The sequence below is a fragment of the Microtus oregoni genome, unplaced genomic scaffold (genome assembly GCF_018167655.1).
Source record: "Microtus oregoni isolate MIOR12 unplaced genomic scaffold, Mior012 000017F_ref0000208, whole genome shotgun sequence".
In the NCBI taxonomy this organism is placed as follows: Eukaryota; Metazoa; Chordata; class Mammalia; order Rodentia; family Cricetidae; genus Microtus; species Microtus oregoni.
This window is the reverse complement of record NW_024543076.1, coordinates 30,449,669-30,469,611: the sequence shown is the minus strand read 5'-3', so window position 1 is coordinate 30,469,611 and position 19,943 is coordinate 30,449,669. Positions and strand designations below refer to the sequence as shown.

General features: G+C 45.5%; 1 protein-coding gene across 1 annotated transcript; it reads left to right on the top strand.

Moving 5' to 3' along the window:
• The first annotated feature begins 2,582 nt into the window (after positions 1 to 2,582).
• LOC121458424 (60S ribosomal protein L6-like) lies at positions 2,583 to 3,501 on the top strand. The gene has a single exon (XM_041667711.1). The coding sequence runs from the start codon at positions 2,596 to 2,598 to the stop codon at positions 3,475 to 3,477; it is 882 nt and encodes a 293-aa protein (XP_041523645.1). The 5' UTR covers positions 2,583 to 2,595; the 3' UTR covers positions 3,478 to 3,501.
• Positions 3,502 to 19,943: the final 16,442 nt, after the last annotated feature.

Genomic DNA, 19,943 nt, shown 5'->3' with positions numbered 1-19,943 from the left:
GTAGAGGCTTTTGGGAACTCTGGAGGAATAGGGTTCACAGTAGATCGGCACCATGATGTCATGGTATTTAACGGGCCTCTGGGATATCCTAGGACTTGAATCCAGCAGTTGCAGGAAACAGCTCTTATGGTAGACAGATGCATGGGACCTCAATGTTCCTACAGTGGGTGTGGTAGGTATTGTGACGTCAGCTTAGTCAAATCCAGGTCTGTTCTAAGAACTGGTGCAGAGCACCACACAGCAGAGCCACGGATACTGTCGTGTGCCCTCTTTATGATTTATGAGTTTTGGCCTGATAGCTTGAAATGCTTTTAGAATTGCTTGTGGCATGGGGGGCATAATTGCATTGAACTTTTATAAACTCTACTCAGAGTTTATGAGATTAGATATCAAACTTCCAACAGAAGCTAGGGTCTATATAAAAATTTTGTAAATGATATTGGGTATTAAATATATTAGCATAGAAAATGTTGATATATGAACATCCAGAATTATTTTAAAGGAAAAAGTACCTCCCTTTCTGGTTTATAATGGAGTATAAGGTATGAGAATTGAACAAAACAATAGTAGAGATTTCAGGAAATATATGATGTCCCTCTTTGGTTTTTGTTTGTTTGGGGTTTTGTTTTGGTTTTGGTTTTTTGGGGGAGGGGCAGAACCTCAAGCTCCCTGTGTAATGAGTGAATTATAACAACCTTGAACTTCTGATCCTCCTGCTTCCACCTACCCTGGGTGCTGAAATTGCAGGCGTGGTACCCAGTAGGGTCTATGCTGTGTCAGGAGTTGAACCAAGGGCCTCAAGCAAGCCAGGCAGGCAGATACTAACTTAGCCACACCCCAGCCTTCCAAGGGGAGAACTGAAGCAAACAGTTTTCACCTTTGTTGATCTGTTGGCTTAAAGGAGCCTAAAATAAATAACAGTATTTGGGAACAAGATACCTGGCCCTAGTCTCTAACACAGTAATAGGGAGCCTGCTTGCTAGTGTTTGCATAGGATAAGCTCTCCAAGAGAAAACCCTCTTTACTGTCATTCACTATAACCTTGTCTGGGTTCTTGAGATAAACTCTGAACCTTATGCAAATTTTTTCCAGAGATTTGTCGTTTGTTCTGGATTTCCTTTTAGCATGGTACTTTGGGTTGAAAGCACGCTCTGTTGGCACCCCCTTCCTGGCTTTTACAACTTGCTTGACTGTTCAGGATTCCTCCTTGCTTTCTTGTGTGTTCTTCTTGACGGCTGTGCAGCCTTGTCAATTATTCTCGGGTGCTGATTAAACACGGAGTACGACTTTAACCGTACGCGGTTTCTCTCATTCTTAACAAACGTATCCTCTACTCTGGTGCACGACTGTGATCATGGAACTTAGGAACTGGGTTCGAGTCTAGCCTGGGCTACGTACCAATCAAGATCCAGGTCAGAGTGGGGACTGTTGAGACAATCTCCAAAAGTATAACCGATTGGGATATGGTGGCTCACATCTATTATCCAGACACTCAAGAGGCAGAGCCAAAATGATAGCCATGAATCTGAGGCTAGTCTGGTCTCCATAGGGAATTCTAGCCACGTAGTGAAATTCTACAAAAGCAAAAATGCTTCACTGTAAGCTTGATTCCAGCGTAGTCAGACGGTGTGTTTGTAGTTTATAGTTTTCTCAGCCTGACTGTGGCAAGACTGCAAGCCTGACCCAGGGAAAGGCTTTACAATTCTCTTGCAGTTTCTACTCTCCGCTCCTCGGGTTATCTGACCCAAACATGATAGAAACAGACTGTGTGGGTTTTTTTTTATTGTTTATTTATTTATTTTTGGTTTTTCGAGACAGAGTTTCTCTGTATAACAGCCCTTGCTGTCTTGGAACTCACTCTGTAGACCAGGCTGGTCTCGAACTCACAGAGATCCGCCTGCCTCTGCCTCCCGAGTGCTGGGATTAAAGGCGTGCGCCACCATTGCCCGGCTGTTTTTTTTTTTATTGTTTATTTATTTATTTATTTTTGGTTTTTTTTATTTTTTTTTTATTTTTGTTTTTTTGAGACAGAGTTTCTCTGTATAACAGCCTTTGCTGTCTTGGAACTCACTCTGTAGACCAGGCTAGCCTCGAACTCACAATGATCCACCTGCCTCTGCCTCCCTGAGTGCTGGTATAAAAGGCAGGGACCACCACAGCCCAGTATGTCTCAGTTTTAAAATTGCAAATCCTCCCTGCCTGCTGGATTGTCCTTGGGCAGCATGTATGTGCCAGTGATAATGCAAATCTGCCTTCTTCCTCCCACTGCTCACAAGCCCCCGTCACAGCTGGCAAGGAGCAGTCCAGAGTCAGGAGCATAGGAAAGAGGTGTCTGTCATTTTCCAGTCACAATATGTCAGATGCCAGAAGAGGGCATCCCCAGGGACTGAAGTTACTACTGGGTGCTAGGAACTGAGTGTGAGTCCCAGAAAGACTCCAGTGCCCTTAGCTGTTGAGCCATCTCTCCAGCTTCCTGGTTCTTAACTTTCTAATAATGGGTAGCAAACTGGGAATCCATAGTCATAGTGACATAAACCAGCTGTTCATTTATCAAGACTTAAATTCCCAAAGGAAAGCTCTTTCCCATCTTGCAAGATGGCGGGTGAAAAAGGCGAGAAACCTGATACAAAAGAGAAGAAACCTGCAGCCAAGAAGGCTGGCGGTGATGCCCCTGCCGCTGGTGCAGCCAAAAAGGGTGACCCTAAGGCTAAAAAGCTCAAGAAGGGGAAGCCCCATTGCAGCCGAAATCCAGTCCTTGTTAGAGGAATTGGCAGGTACTCCCGATCTGCTATGTATTCCAGGAAGGCCGTGTACAAAAGGAAATACACAGCTGCAAAAACCAAGGTTGAAAAGAAGAAGAAAAAGGAAAAGGTCCTTGCCACTGTCACAAAACCAGTTGGTGGTGACAAGAATGGTGGTACCCGGGTGGTTAAGCTTCGAAAAATGCCCAGGTATTATCCTACTGAAGATGTGCCTTGGAAGCTGCTGAGCCATGGCAAAAAGCCCTTCAGTCAGCATGTGAGACGCCTGCGTGCCAGCATCACTCCTGGGACTGTCCTCATCATCCTTACCGGGCGCCACAGGGGCAAGAGAGTGGTTTTCCTGAAGCAACTGGGCAGTGGTTTACTGCTTGTGACAGGACCTCTTGCCCTCAACAGAGTTCCTTTGAGAAGAACACATCAGAAGTTTGTCATCGCCACCTCTACAAAAGTTGATATCAGCACAGTTAAAATCCCCAAACACCTGACTGATGCTTACTTCAAGAAAAAGCAGCTGCGTAAGCCCAGGCATCAGGAGGGCGAGATCTTTGACACAGAGAAGGAGAAATATGAGATTACAGAGCAGCGCAAGGCTGATCAGAAAGTGGTGGACTCACAGATTCTGCCAAAGATCAAAGCTGTTCCTCAGCTGCAGGGCTACCTGCGCTCTCAGTTCTGTCTGACCAACGGGATGTATCCTCACAAACTGGTTTTCTAAATTGCTGACAACCTAATTAAACAACTTTATGTGTCAAAAAAAAAAAATTCCCAAAGGAAAGGGCATGGTGGTAAAGAACCCTGTGAAGCTGGCCTGGTGGCATTCTGCAATCTCAGAGCAGATGCCATCAGATTTTGTCGAACCCTGGGGGAAGTGAAGGGCTCATAATAATCCGGAATTTGTTTGGGAGACACAGGCCCATAATCCCAGCATTTGGGGGGTAGAGGCAGAAGTTTCAAGACTTCAAAGTCATCCTCAGCTGCAGAGTGTGTTGGAGGCTAGCCCGGACATATGACACATGAGATCCCATGTCAAAATAAAAACAAAACCCCAAATAAATAAGTAGGAAATTTTCTGGGTGGATCTTCGTGACTCATAAAACTGCTACCCAGGCCTGGTGGTAGCGGCGCATGCCTTTAATTCCAGTACTCCAGAGGCAGAGGCAGGAGGATCTCTGTGAGTTTGAGGCTAGCCTAGTCTACAGAGCGAGTTTCAGGACAGACTCCAAAGCTACATAGAGAAAACCCTATCTCGAAAAACAAAAGGTCCTGAGTTCAATTCCCAGCAACCACAGGTGGCTCACAACCATCTGTGGTGGGGTCTGGTGCCCTCTTCTGGCCTGCAGGCCTATACACTGACAGAATATTGTATACTAAATAAATAAATAAGAAAAGAAAAACAAAACCCCCCCAAAAAAAAACAACCCCAAAAACAAAAACGATGGGTTTGGTAAATTTGGTGTTAGGAACAAGAGATCAGAAACATGAAATAAAAAGCTTTTTTTGACTTAAAAAAAGTTATGTGTGTTTATGTGCACAGACTGGCACAAGAGGGAAGGATGAGGGACTATGGGGCAGGCCTTGTAACCCCCTTCCCTCTTCTCCAAGAGGGGATACAAACAGCACTATTTTGTTAGATCTCTCTGTCGTCCTTTTTACTTTGTTTTTATGAGAGTGGAAACCAGATCAGAAAAAACAGAGCAGAAGTGGACCTGGGAGTTGGGGATGGTGGTATTGTTTATTGGGTACAGAGTTTCCAGTTTGCAAGATAAAACAGCTATTGGGATGGCTGTTTAATGTACTCAAAATACTTAATTAAATACAGTGTAAGAAAAGCAAGGTGTAGTGGTGCACGCCTTTAATCCCAGCATTCTGGAGGCAGAGACAGGAGGATTGGCATGAGTTTAAGGCCTGGGCTACCTAATTAGTTCCAGCCCAGCCAGTAGTTGATATTCAGACTATCTCAAGACCACACACACACCACAAAAGAAGCCCAACAACAATAAAAACAAACAGTCATAGGACTGTTTCCTTTTTTTTTTTTCTTTTTTCTCACCACTATACAAACGATGATGGTTTGTTTTTTTTCTTCGAGACAAGGTTTCTCTGTGGTTTTGGAGCCTGTCCCGGAACTAGCTCTTGTAGACCAGGTTGGTCTCGAACTCACAAAGATCCGCCTGCCTCTGCCTCCCAAGTGCTGGGATTAATGGCGTGCGCCACCACCGCCCGGCAGGACTGTTTCCTTTATAAAACTATTTTATATTGTAAATTGTGTTTAGCCGGCCCCTCTTTTGAGAGAGAGGGTCTCACTAAGTAACCCTGTATACATTGCCCATTTGTTTGTTTGGCTTTTGTGTTTTTGAGACAGGGTTTCTCTAAGTTTCCGCGACTGTCCTGGAACTTATTTTGTAGACCAGGCTGGCCTAGAACTCACAGAGATCCACTTGCCTCTGCCTTCCTAGAGTTGGGATTAAAGGCGTGCAAGATTCCCCCAATTCCACCCCCCCCCCCCGTTATAATTATGCTGGTTTACCCTGTCACCTGGGTACGCTGTCCCTTTGAGAGACAAGCTCTGGTCACTCTCAGTCTCACCCTTCCCCAGGCAAACAGATCTGGACCAAACTGGTCTCTGTTCTCTCTCTCTCTCTCTCTCTCTCTCTCTCTCTCTCTCTCTCTCTCCCTGCCATTCTTTTGAAGAGGCAGCTCTCTGCCTCCCTTCTCTCCCTTTCCCCCCTCTCTGTTCCTCCATCTTTCTCTGCTCCCTCCCCCATCCTCCCCCATCTTCCCCCTACCCTTATACCCTCCCAATACCTACTAAACAAACACTCATACCCAAGCCCTCTCTGCATGGCGTATCTGTTTGTCCCTTAGCCACCATGGAATCCAGCAGTGTCACTTGCTTCATAAGTCATAACACACACACCCCCGTTGGTAGCTTTTAAAAATGATATTTATTTACTTATGTGTGTTTGTGTTCAGGTACAGGTGTGTTACAGCACACATATGGAGGTCAGGTGACAACATGTGACAACATGTGCAAACCAGTTCTTTCCCTCGAGGTATTGGGCCCTGGGAATTGAGTTTAGGTTACTGGGTCTCCTGTGACCAGGCCACAGCTCACTGTGTAGCTGAGGAGAACCTTGAACTCCTTAACCTCCTGCCTCACCTCTTTGTTCTATAAGCTGTGTATACACTTTTTAAAAAAAGTTTCCTTTTTATCATTTTAAATTAAGCATATGTGTGAAAGGGTGTGTGTATGCGTGTAGTGCAATGCCCAGGAAGAGGGCCTTGGATCCCTGGAGCTGGGGTAGCAGGAGGTAACTTGATATGGATGCTAAGAATCAAACTCTGGTCCGTAGCAGGCACAGGTGTTCTTAATGGCAAAGCCATTTCTTCAGCAGTGTGTATGCACCTTAAGACTGTTTCTGACCGCTTTATAAAAGTGAGACTTATATAAATAGGAGTGGATGAAGCTGCTGAATTCTGGGTTCCTGAAGAGGGTGTGGAGCTGGCTGCGAGAGTGGCCGCCTCCTCCCAGCCAGTTCCTGCTGCCATGGGGTTCTTTCCCTGCACTGGCTGCGGTCCGAGGGCTGCCCCCCCCCCCTCCCAGCCCCTCCCAGGAGAGGAGCCTCAGGTCTCAGAGTGTTTACCCCAGCCCCTCTCTAAGTGGCTACCTGTCACTTCTCATTTCTGCTGCGCCCTTCTTCTTAGAGAACTGCTGACCACCCATGACATAGTACCTGGAATCGATTCCCTAAGAGCCACGGAGGTGGAGGGAAAGACTCTGAGGTGGCTCTGGGCTCTTAGCTGAGTGGGATTGTAAACGCACCCATAAAAGGTTTCATTCAATAACCATCTTTGCCGAGGCAAATGGGTCTCAGTCTCGCCCACACCCCGGATCCAGAACTCGTCATCAGTGCTGTGCACAGTCAGTCTCCATGTTCTGATGGGATTCTTCTGTTCAAATCTGCACGCTGCGGGGCGTAAAACACCCGAGGAAAGTCTGTTCGTTTAGCTATTGTACACACTAGTGCATTTATGCCTCCATCAGCATTCCCTGAATTTAGTGTTAACTCGATTAATGATTGGTTGATACATGGCGAAAAAGCTGATAGGCTGCAATGGGTTTCCCTGCTACAACACAGAGTTGAGTTTGTTCTCATTCCCAACAGGATCAAATCATCCATGCCATGTAAAGCACTCTGTGTCTACTTAAGCATCCATAAAGGTTTTTTTTTTCCAACTACCTTCTTAGGGACCGAGCATCCTGTCATTTTTCCCACCCCCCTCGTTTAGATTGAAGACTCACACTGTACCTCAGGGAGTCCTAGAACTCATCCTGAGCCAAGACTGAACTTGAACTGCTCCTCCTGCCTCAGTCTCTGAAGTGCTGGGAATTGTGAGAGTACGTGCTACTACAATTGTACGTTTCTTTTTTATTCTTTTGAGACAGGCTCACTCACCATGGAGCCCTGGCTGCCCTGGAACTTGAAGTCATTGTGATCCCCTTTCATCAGCCTCCTGAGTGTTGGGACTAAAGGCAAGTGCCACCAGGTCTGCCTGGCTGGGCTTCTTAAAGTAGATCTTCACCAAACCATGGGCCCCTTATAAGGAAGGCCAAGTGCTTCTTCTCTTCCCTCTGTCCTCCCATTTTTTTTCTTTTTTTTTTAAATATTTATTTATTTATTATGGATACAGTATTCTGTTTGCATATATGCCTGCTAGAAGAGGACACTGGACCTCATTACAGATGGTTGTGAGCCACCATGTGGTTGCTGGGAATCGAACTCGGGTCCTTTAGAAAAGCACGCAATGCTCTTAACCGCTGAGCCATCTCTCCAGCCCCCCTCTGTCCTCCCATTAAATGAGCACTCAACATATAATTTGAACCATTTCAGTCATCTGTGACTTGCATAGCTGGGCCACGGTGATTGGCAGGATCAGTTTTGCTGGAGAGGGTTTAGGATTTAGGTGGGACTGGTAATTCACAAGAAACTCAGAATGGAGGTGCTACTGTATTTCTAAGATTAGGGGTCAGAGTTTGACTTGTCATTTCTCTGTGTTTCATTCCAGGGGGATATGGTACCCTCTTTTTGCCACTGAAGGCATCCAGATATACGAGTACACACACACACACACACACACACACACTAAAAATACAATTCAGATTTTTAAAAGATGTGTGTAGCGGTGAATACCCCTAATCCCAGCACTTGGGAGGCAGAGGCAGGTGGATCTCTGTGAGTTTGAAGCCACCCAGTCTGGTCTACATAGTATAGTGCATAGTTGTAATTTATTTTAAAATGTCATGACAAGAAGTCACATCTTACAACAGGGCTCACATGGGAGGTTTGCTGGAAGAGGAGAGAGAAGGGGCAGAAAAGGCGGCAGAAGGTGGGGGGGGGCAGAAGTGGGGTAGAAACCGGTCCCTGGGGACAAAAGTGGTGAAAGACAAAGAGAGAGAGAAAGAGAGAGAGAGAGAGAGAGAGAGAGAGAAGAGAGAGAGAGAGAGAGAATGGGTGAGGTCCACCTTTTAAAAGGGGGATAGTGGCTGCAGTTGAGAACCTGCCAGGACTCTAAGAGCAGGCCAGTACAGATGCCTGAATACCAACAATAGTGAGTTCCAGGAAAGCCCGGGCTGCATATTGAGACCTCTCCCTCCCTCAAAAAAAAAAATTAAACAAGTAAGCAACTAAGTAAAGGTATTGCCACCACACCAAATGCTTTGGCTTCATTGAAATAAGTCAGGAGGAAGCTGAGGAGCATTTGAATGGAAAACTCAAGAAAGGTAGGCGTTTTTGTTTGTTTTTCTTCCTTGTCTCTAGCAGTCTCTAAGCAAGCAATTGAGACAGAATTCAGACTGGAGTGTCCCAGTTCAGGGGAGCAGGACAATACAGCGTGGCTCCCAGGGGGCGGATATGTCCGGAACTGGCAGCCGAGGGCCGGAGCACCCTCTCACAGACGTGTTCTGGGAGCCAGCAGCCGTCTGGTGCTCACCTTTCCTCAGTTTTCTGGTCTCCAGTGGGAGTCGGCTCATGACAGCTTTGAGAACGTCCTTCGCCACAAACCTCAGACCGGCAAGTAAAGTAAAACGACCCTCTCCCACGCTCAATAAGAGCTCTGGAAATCTGTGTAGGGACAGTGAAAGGTCACCGCGGAGGAGCCCCCTAGGGACGTAGCGGCCATTTGAAACGTTTCAGGCATCAGCAGAGCTCTAAGTCGGAGGACACTGAATTGGCCTTGTAGTTTCGGAGCCATCCTGAGTTCAACGCCCTTTGGAGCACACAAGCCTTCAAGTCTGAGTGTAGCCTGGAGGGGGACAGATGCCAGGACTGGAGACCAACAAGCCAGCTGTGCTCCTTCGGAGCAAGAGGAAGAGCTCTCTCCCTGGTTGTTGTTGTTGTTGTTGTTGTTTTGTCTCCCCCCCCCCCCCCCCACCCCGGACTGTTTTTGAGGCAGTTCTCTCCTGTAGCCCACAAAAGTCTCACACTCCTTTGTAGCAGAGTGCCGAGATCATGGCCGTGCACCCCCATGCCACTTCTTATGCGGTGCGTGCTACAGTGGCCCTCCACCACTATGTCTCCAGCTCCTTTTGAGAGGCATCAACGTGTTTCTGAGGTGTATCTGGAAGTCAGTATAAAGCCCAGGCTTTCGGATCCTCTTGTTTTAGTCTCCTGAGCGCTGGAATTAAAAGGTGTCTGCTTCCATAATATCTGGCTCTGGTTCTTTTTATTTTATTTAAAATTTTTTTTGCTTTATTTTAAAAGCAGAATTGTAAATTCTCCCCATGTTTGATACACAGTGACCATTTTCTGGGAATTTTCCCTCCTTGTTTCTTCCCCCTCCACCGGACTGTTCATGTTGTCCAGGCTGGCCTAAGAACTTACAAGTCTGCTCATCATCCTCCCTCAGCCTAACAAATAGAGAGGATTAGAGACATGACACGTCAGCCGGCAGTTCTTCATTAGTAGTCTTCCTATAAAGTCCCTTCCAATGTGCCCACTACATTTCGCGAACAGAAATACCACCATTTAAAATCAACTGCCTGTCAGTCATGTTGGTAGCTTCCGGTTTTCAATATTACAATGTTAAACACCCATGGAAATCTTTGTCTACATCCCTATGGCTTTTCTTTCCAATGCATTCCCTCTCTGATCATAAATGAAGCTAGCACAGCTCAGAATGAAAGATGCGAGGCCAGGGACGTGTGTAGACAGAGCCACGGTGCCCAGCTCAGGGGCTGAGTCAAGGCTGGCTGTTTCCGACCTTCCCCACCTGCTTCTCTGATGATCCCCTGAAGAACTGTGAGGATTTTCTGCAGTAGGGAACCATTAGCCCACCAGAGCTAGCGAGACTAGGAAGGCAGGAACATACAAGCGAGACTCAAGGCGTTTTGCAAGGGTGCTGCTCCCAGTGACACCCAATCCAAATCACTTCACCCTGCATGTAGGGTGTGGCAAAGGATTGACCCCAGATAGGAAAGGCAGGTGACACTCTTCCAAATCTCCCTCTAGCTCCCTTCTCTTCCTCACTTGAGAACTGTAACTCCCCACTTCTAGTGAGCACATGGTGTAGACCTCACCACCTGTGCGGCTTGCTTGCATGGCTCCATCTCTGCAGCTCTGCTCCTTCCCTGGTCACCAGGCACCCCGGAACACACACAGGTACTCTGAACCCCAGCTCAGTAGGCAGGCTGGCTCTGTCCAACCTCCAGAAGTGCTGAGGGAGATCTAGAGATTGGCTCTTTGAGAATCTGTCTACAGGCCTGGACAGAGAACTGGAATGGGTGGGTGGGGCTTCTTTTCCCAGAACAAGGGCAAATTTTGTCTTCTGCACCCATGAGTAGATCACACAATTACCTATAACCCTAGCTCTAGGGTAGTTGACAACTTCTTCTGGCCTCCAAAGGCATATGCACTCATATGCATGCTGGCATGCACACACACTTACATACATACACACATACATATGCACACACACAAAGTTGATAAAGCCTATCAAAAAGTTTCAAAAATATTACTCCAAGTTCTCACGGACGGTTCTCCTCATTTCCTCCGATGATAAAATTTTCCCTACTCAAAGAACAATCAAAGCGAGGTTTAGGGAGCTGCAGACGGCCAGTGTGACTAACCATCCATTCCAGTCCTGGGTTATACCCTCGTCTGGACGTTGAATGGCATGTGTACACGGATAATTATGCCCACAAGCAGCCTATTTGATCCTTACTTTTTGTTGGGTTTTGGTGGTACTGTTGATCAAATCCAAGACCTGGGGTCCATTGGTGCTTCAATGCTGAGCTACGCCTTCATCCCCCAGTTGCCATATTTGAAACACGGTAAAAAAAAAAAAAATCTGTTAACCTGAGAATATAACTTGGTGGTAGAACTTTTGCCTCACACATGTGGGAAAAAAAATTAAAGTATTCCAAAATTTGGGCTGAAGAGATGGCTCGGTGGTGGTTACAAGCATTCCCTGCTCTTGCAGAGGATCTGGGTGTGGTTCCCAGCATCCACATGCTGCTCACATGGCTGCAACTCTAGACCCAGGGGCCCCAGCACCATCTTCAGACCTCCCCGGGCACTAGCCACGTACACAGTACACATATCCATACAGGTAAACACTCTTACCACAAAGATAAAAACACATCCACCCCAAATCTATTCATACTTATTATTAGTTCAAGCTATAGATAGGATAAAGCCGTCTAGGCACTTCCAAGTTATAGAGGTATTTGTTTCTATGCTACTATTGCTACTATTTGGGGACAGAGTCTCATGTGTCTCAGGCTGACCTCAACTTCTCTTTGCATCAGAAGAGGATGGCCTTGAACTCTGATCTTCTTGCCTCCACCCCCTGAGTGCTGGGGTTATAGATAACATTACCACACCCATTTTATGGGGTTCTCGGGCTCGAACCCAAGGCTCTTCAAATGCTAGGCAAGAACTCTACCAACTGAGCTATGTCCCCAGCCTGCATTTACTTCTCCTGTTGATACTGACTTATTTCTGTTAGTCTAGTCGTCCCGCTCGCACGCTGGGCTGGGGATGGAGACGGAGCTCAGCGGTGGAGCATCTGGGAGGCCCTTTCTATGGTTTACTGTGAACGCTTTTTTTAAAAAAATATTTATTTATTTATTTATTTATTATGTATACAATATTCTGTCTTCAGGCCAGAAGAGGGCACCAGATATCATTACAGATGGTGTGAGCCACCATGTGGTTGCCGGGAATTGAACTCAGGACCTTTGGAAGAGCAGGCAATGCTCTTAACCACTGAGCCATCTCTCCAGTCCTACTGTGCACGATTTTCACCATATGTATTTATTCAGTCTTTTCAGACAGGGTCTCTCTCATAGTCCTGGCTCTCCTGGAACTGTGTAGACAGGCTGGCCGCAAATGCACAGGAAATCTACGTGCCTCTGAATCCCAAGTGCTGGGATTAAAGGTGTGCCCACTGTGCCTGGCTTCCCCTTATCCAAACTCCAAATTGTATCTTTCCCATTAATTTTCCCTTTTATTTTAGACATTTCCCTTATCCCCTCTTTAAAATCTCTGTCTCCATGATGAACTGCATTCACCCTTCAGCCTTCCTGATCCATTCATTTGCCTAGGCCAAACAAATACAATTTACCTAAACAGGAAACAAAAAAGGTTTTTTTTTTTCCCGAGACAGGGTTTCTCTGTAGCTTTGGTGCCTATCCTGGAACTAGCTCTTGTAGACCAGGCTGGCCTCGAACTCCCAGAGATCCACCTGCTTCTGCCTCCGGAGTGCTGGGATTAAAGGCGTGCGCCACCACCGCCCAGCCAAAAAAGAATTTTGTATGAAAAACTGATTTCTTGATTTCCTTTCTTTCCTTCCTCCTTCCCTCCCGCACTGTCACCATCCCTCCTTCCCTCCCTCCCTCCTAGAACTTCCTGTGTAACCCAGACTGGGCTCTAATTTTGCAGTTCTCATCCATCAGCCTCTGGAGTGCTGCTAAAGACATGAGTCGCCATTCTCTGCCTTAGAAATTTGATGGTCTTTGGTAGAGATGGTATTTTTTTTTTTCAAGACAGGATTTTGCTGTGTAGCCTTAGCTATCCTGAAACTATATCTGTAGTCTGGGCTGGCCTCGAACTCACTGAGATCAGCCTGCCTCTGCCCCTGGAGTGCACCACCACCACCTGTCAAGATGCTAATTTTTCCCCCTTATTTATTTTATTTATTTATTTATTTATTTATTTATTTTTGGTTTTTCGAGACAGGGTTTCTCTGTGGTTTTGGAGCCTGTCCTGGAACTAGCTCTGTAGACCAGGCTGGTCTCGAACTCACAGAGATCCGCCTGCCTCTGCCTCCCGAGTGCTGGGATTAAAGGCGTGCACACCACCGCCCGGCTCCCTTTTTTTATTTAAAAATTATTTTTCATTTTACATACTAACCCCAGTTACTCCTCTCTCACCTTCTCCCACCCCCACCCTCATCCCACCCCCATCTACTCCTCAGAGGGGGTAAGGCCTCCCTTGGGGAGTCAATGAAGTCTGGTATATCACGCCCCTCCGCCCTGTATCATGGCTGAGCAAGGTAGTCATGCACCCCAGGATAAGTCCTGGTCCCATTGCCAGGGACTACCCCAACAAATCAAGCCACATAACTGTCACCCACATTCAAAGGGCCTAGTTTGGTTCCCTGCAGATTCCCTAGCTGTCAGTCTAGAGTCTGTGAGATTCCACTAGCTGGGGTCAGCTGTCCCTGTGATTTTCCTCATCATGGTCTTGACCCCCTTGCTCATATGATCCCTCCTCCCTCTCTTCAACTAAACTCCAGAAACCCAGCCCAGTGCTTGGCTGTGGTTCTCTGCATCTGCTTTCATCATTATGGATGTAGGCTCTCTGATGACAATTAGGGCAGTCAGTAATCTGATTACAGGGGAAGGCCAGTTCAGGCACCCTCTCCACCACTGCTAGGAGTCTTAGGGAGCTCATCCTTGTAGATTCCTGGGAGTTTCCCTAGCACCAGGTTTCTCCCTAACCCCTCAAGGGCTCCCCCTATCAAGCTGTGTCTTTCATTGCTCTCTCTTTCCATCCCACCTCCAACTCAACCCCCTATGTTCCCATCTCCACCCTTCTCGCCCCCTCCCAGTTTACCCAGAAGACCTCAACTATTTTCCCTTCCTGGGGTCCTCCTTGTGTGTCCCTCTGGGGGCCTCCTTCTTACCTAGTGAGATGCTAGTTTTTAAATTTTGATTTGGGGCCTAATTTTTGAGAGAACATGTCACTTTACCTCCCCCCCCCCCTTTTCTTTTGATTTTTTGAGACAGGGTTTCTCCGTAGCTTTTGGTTCCTGTCCTGGCACTAGCTCTTTCTAGACCAGGCTGGCCTCGAACTCACAGAGATCCGACTGCCTCTGCCTCCCGAGTGCTGGGATTAAAGGCGTGTGCCACCACTGCCCCGCCCCCCCCTTTTTTTTTAAAAAAATAACTTACTTTTATGTGCATTAGTGTGAGGGTGTCAGATCCCCTTGAATTGGAGTTGCAGATGGTTGTGAGCTGCCATGTGGGTACTGTGAATTGAACCCAGGTCCTCTGGAAGAGCAGTCAGTGTTCTTAACCACTGAGCCATCTCTCCAGCCCCTAACCTTTTTTTTTTAAATAAAAAAGAAAAGGTGTTGGTCCTTTCATTTCCTAACTTTCATTTTCTGAACAAACCCTGTGTACTGACTGAACACTTGCACTAACTCCCGCAAAAGACTTCTTACTTGAAATTGATTTGTTGCTTTTCAAATGCCTCTTAGGATAAAAATTCCCGTTCCATTTCCACTGGAAAGAGGCGTGCTATGAGTAATGGTGTCCTCAGAGCGTCTGTGCACGCGTGGCTTTCTGCAGTCCTCACATTGGACAGGCCTCATCTTCAGAGAACAACCTTGACGTGTCCTTGCTTTGGACAACACGGACTGGTAAGAACATCCATTAATGTCCTAAACCAAATGCTGCAGCAGACTCCCCAGGGGAGAAGACAAGGATTTTACTGTCTCTGGACACAGGAATCCATTTGTTGACGCATAAGCTGAGTGTGATGAGCTGTAAAATGTAGCTAATTTCTGTTCCCAACCACACTTGATGAAAGAGCGGCTTCCTACCTCTCTCCAGGAAAAACGCCTGCACTTTTTCATATACATCTTCTTGGTTCATTTGATGAAACCACTGAGAACAACATAATCTGGGGGCAAATTAGACAGTCAAAGCTGGGACCAGTGCAAACGTGAGAGATACAGTCAACATTAAGTCCTTAGCCTATGTTGATAGAGGGGAGGGGATATGATATTTATGCAAGTCTCTGGGAGCTGGGGCAGATAGGGTTGAAGTCAGTGAAGGTGTGCTTCTCAAGGCAGAGCCCCAGAGGCGCTTAGGTGCAAGTTCAAAGAAACACCAGTTCTCCTGCGTAGCCAGATACCCTGGGGGTGATGGCCGGTGATTCAGATATAATTTCAAAGAGTTTGAGCCCTGAACACAGGCTGCCTGGCTAGTATGGTGGCCACTAACTAGATGCACGCATTGCATTCAGAAATGTGGCTAGCCCTAATTTAGAGGAGCTGAAAGTATGAAATGTATCCCCTTGTCCAAGCTTTGAGTAGGAAAAGGAAACACACTAGCTCTTGTCATTGATGATGTCTTTAGGTTGCATATTACAATGATACAATGTTTGATAGGCTATTATTATATGAAGTATACTGTTAAAGTTTATTTTGCTTGATAACAATAATAAGAAATAATTATTACAGTATTAAATATATTACCATATATGGTGTTAATGGTGATGATGATGATGATTAGGTTGTTAGGGATTCAATCTAGGGCCCTATGCATGCTAGGCAAGTGTTCCAGTGCTCAGTGACACCTCCAGCCTAAGCACTGATTTCAGAATGTGACCCTTAGGGGCTGGAGAGATGGCACAATACTCAAGGGCACTTGCTGTTCTTGCAGAGGACCACAGATTCAGTCTCCAGCACCTGCATGGCCACTCCCAACTGTCTATGACTCGAATCTCAGGGGCTCCAACACCCTCTTCTAGCCTCCACAGGCCCTGCACACACATGGTGCACATACATATACAGAAGCAAGTACTCATACCAATAAAACAAACTAAAAATTAAATGTGACTATAAACCAGGCATGATGACACTCATTCGTAATCCTATAATGTTGGGAGCAGAGACAGGAAAATGCAAGAACAAGGGTAAGGTTAATCTGAGCTATACAGTACCCTAGTTCAAGAAACAAGAAAACAACAACAAAAATTGCTATTAGAATTGACTTAGTCATATTTAGACAAGGTTTCACCTACTCCTTGCTAAGTAGCCAAGGGTCATTTTTAAATCCTTGACCTTTCTGCTCCCACTTCCTGGTGGCTGGAATTTTCGGTGCACTCAGCACGTCCCAGCATGATTCATTTTGAGATAGGATCTCACAGTGCGGCCCTCGCTGGCCTAGAACTCATTATGTAGACCCATCTGGCTTCAAACTCACTGCTTTTGCCTAACTTTGAATTTTTGAAGTAGTTCCACTGGAGAGGACTGGTCTAGAATATCAAATATTGAAATAGTTTCTGGGTGTTGGAGCACTTCATTCTGGAATGCAAATAAAGATGGGACTATTAGAATATATTTATTTGCTCTAAGACGGTCTCCGCTGGCCTTAAACTACCTGCTGTTACATGTTTGTTTATCACACACAATCCTCCTCTTCCTCTATCTTTATAGAAGAGAAAATTGACTCCAATTCCTATTATGAAGTAGACCAGTCCGGGTGAGAGAAACAGCTGTCGTGGAGAGTGTGCCACCCTCTCAGGTTGATCTTGGCCTCATTGTGCCGAAAGCGGCTGATGTTTAAAAGCAGGATAAAGAAAAGGCAATTTTGCAAACATCACAGGGACTCTGTCTTGAAATAAAATTGCCTCCTTAGTTTGTCCTTGCACAGTTTAGCACCAGCGCCTTATTGATCAGAATTAGGAAGTTAATAAGGTTTGGGCTAATTAATCAGATGGGTAGGGACTGGAACCGCACTGCAAGGCTTAATCAAGTCATCAAAGCTCTCAAGCCATGAAGAAGGTAATTAAAAGAAAAGGATGCCTGTTATATAGTATCAGGAGCCCGGGAGAGGCCCGAGCAACATAGAGAACCTCCATCTTCTTTTATATACTTTCTTGATATAAATCAGCCGCAATGATCACAGCACATCACTCAGCTTCCTATCAGAGAATTAGGCTGAATGAATTAATAAATCACGTCATTGGATCATTTGCTTGTCCTGGACTAAATGTCAATGAAACTGTACTTGTGGATAACAAATCCAGTCTTTGCCAGGTTCTGCAGAAATGAGTTCCTTAGGATAACCTGCCATTGTCATTAAGGGCTACAGCAATTTTGACGTACAAACAATAAATAATTCAGTAGTTGGTCGTTCAATGAACTCCTACTCTCCGGCTCCCAGACTCATGATACACACAGCGACTTTACAGACAATGGGTATTTATTCAGATATGTTGTAATGTAAGGCAAATGCTGGGCATCTATGCTCACTACTGCCCACAAGGTACTTCACGAGACCTTCCGACACAGAAGTGGGCATGGGATGGGAAGGAGGAGCCTGTTGTGTTACATGTAAATTAGATGTCTGGGGCTTAAGAGACAGACCAGCAGAAGGGCATAGCCATCAAAACTATTCTGCTCTTACAGTAATACAACCATCAGCAAAACAGTGTGCTGTATTGGGGACTAGCCACAGGATCCTAAGAAAATCGTCCATTGGTTCTAGACTAACACGAAATCCTTGATATGAACATTCCAGTGTTTTTTTTTTTTTTTTTTTTTTGAGACAGGGTTTCTCTCTGTTGCGTTGGAGCCTGTCCTGTCCTGGAACTCACTCTGTACACCAGGCTGGCCTTGAACTCAGAAATCTGCCTGCCTCTGCACACTGAGTGCTGGGATTAAAGGTGTGCACCGCCACCGCCTGGATATCTCCCCCTTTCTTTAAACTCTTCTCTTTTTCCTTCCGCCTCTTCTAGCACAGTGTCCGTGTGAACTGGTGGAATGAATAAACATCAGAATTCTCATTATTCCCTTCTAATAACTCTTTGATTACCTGGGTATCTTTAGAACGTACCAAATCTTATTAAAACGTGAATGTGAATTGTTTGTCAATTTAAGAATCTAGTTTATGTTTCCAGGTTAGCTAGAAAAAACTCGAAAAATAAGTGGGTAAAAGGAGTAAAGGGTTCCCAGCCCAAGAAAAATTAAAATGTTTTGTAAAACTGTAGTAAGCCACGGTAGTCTCACCTTTAAGGCCAACACTTAGGTGGCAGAGGCAGGAGGATCAGGAGCCAAAGCTATTCCCACTACATGGACATTTTGACTACGCCTGTACTGTATGAGACCCTGTCACGAGGGGAGAGGGATAGACTGAACAGATGGCTCAGCAGTTAAGCATATTAGCTGATCTTCCAGAGGACTTGGGTTCAGTTCCAAGGGTTCAGTTCCCAGGGTCTGTTTAGCAGTTCACAACTGTCTGTAACCCCAGTTTCAGGGAATCTAAGTCAAGATATGTTGGTTTATCTTAGCAGTCCATATAATGAAATGTCTCTCTGTACTTAGCTCCTTCACAGTCAAAAAATTAAAAGAAAACACAATAATATACAGAATCCAGACTCTCTGAATATTCCATCTATGTGGCTTATTTTTTTTACTCCTTTTAAATTGATGACAGTCTGTACTCTGTTTCTTTAAAGACTTTGTTTTATTTTTTAAAACTATACTCTTTTTCTCTCCCAAGCCTATGTACATTTTTTTAAAAACACACTGTGTCTCACTTAGAGGTCTTTTTTTTTTTAAATTCAAATTTATCCTATTGTGTATCTGTAATTCTTTTCTGTCCAGGAGCACTTCTTAAAATGCTAAGCAGTGGGGCTGGAGAGATGGCTCAGAGGTTAAGAGCATTGCCTGCTCTTCCAAAGGTCCTGAGTTCAATTCCCAGCAACCACATGGTAGCTCACAACCATCTCTAATGGGGTCTGGTATCCTCTTCTGGCCTGCAGGCATACACACAGACAGAATATTGTGTATGTAATAAATAAATAAATATTTTTTAAAAATGCTAAGCAGCAACTAAGGCTGCTTTGTCTTTTAGCTCTGCCCAGTCCAACGTGGTGGGGTGGAGGTCTGTCTAGCACGAACCATGCTCACAGCCCCATTTTGAGGCACACAGCTCATCTATGTTGCCATTAAGCAAGTTGTAGCACTCTGCTCACAAACCCCATTTAAATGCTCCATAGCCCGACCACCACCCAAAAGTTCATGCATGCATCATGGCCCAGGAAGCTGCTATTTCAAAACCATGCTTTATGTTGTTGTTGTTGCTTTTTACTTCTGTTGAATCAGGAAAACCTCTCTTAAAGGAGTTGCAGCATGCTGACAGCAAGCAGAGCCAACTAGGGGGAAAAAAGTGGCTGAACTTTATTTTGTAGTGTCTAGAATTTCTTTCCAAGCCCTCTCAAATTTTATGTGGATTTAGGTAGAACACATTGGAGTGCCAATTTGTTGTAGGAAGGCAACTTGTTTGTTCTCAGCTGCTCAGCCCCAAAATGATCACACAGAACTCATATTACTTGCAATACTGTTTGATCAATAGCTTAAGCATATTTCTGGTTAATTCATATCTTATTTTAACCCATTTCTATTAATCTGTGTTTTGCCACATGTCTGTGGCTTACCTGGTAAAGTTCTGGCATCTGTCTCTGGTGGAGCTACATGTCTCCTCCTGACTTCTCCTTCTTCCTCCCAGCATTCACTATAGTTTTTCCCACCTACCTCTATTCTTTTGCCCTATCACAGGCCAAGCCATATTATTTATTCATTATCCAATGATATTCACAGCACACAGAAGGAAATCCCATATCAAGGTGACAGACATTTCCCATAGGCAAATGATATTTTATATAGGGAAAAGGGAGACACCATGCTGGGATGAATTGGTTTGGTTTGATTGGGCATGTTATAGCCAAGGGAGTTTCTGATTGCTGGACTTCAGTACTTTGATAACTGGACTTTGATGATTAGCCTCAGGAGGAGGGAGTGGTCATATAAGGGAATAGACCTTGGGGGCTAGCTTTAGGAATGTAATCTAACAGTTTAGCAAAGCAGAGGGAATGGGGGAAGGGC

Excerpts from the sequence above, each read along its gene's own strand:
- LOC121458424 (XM_041667711.1), top strand. The coding sequence starts at position 2,596 with ATGGCGGGTGAAAAAGGCGAGAAACCTGATACAAAAGAGAAGAAACCT.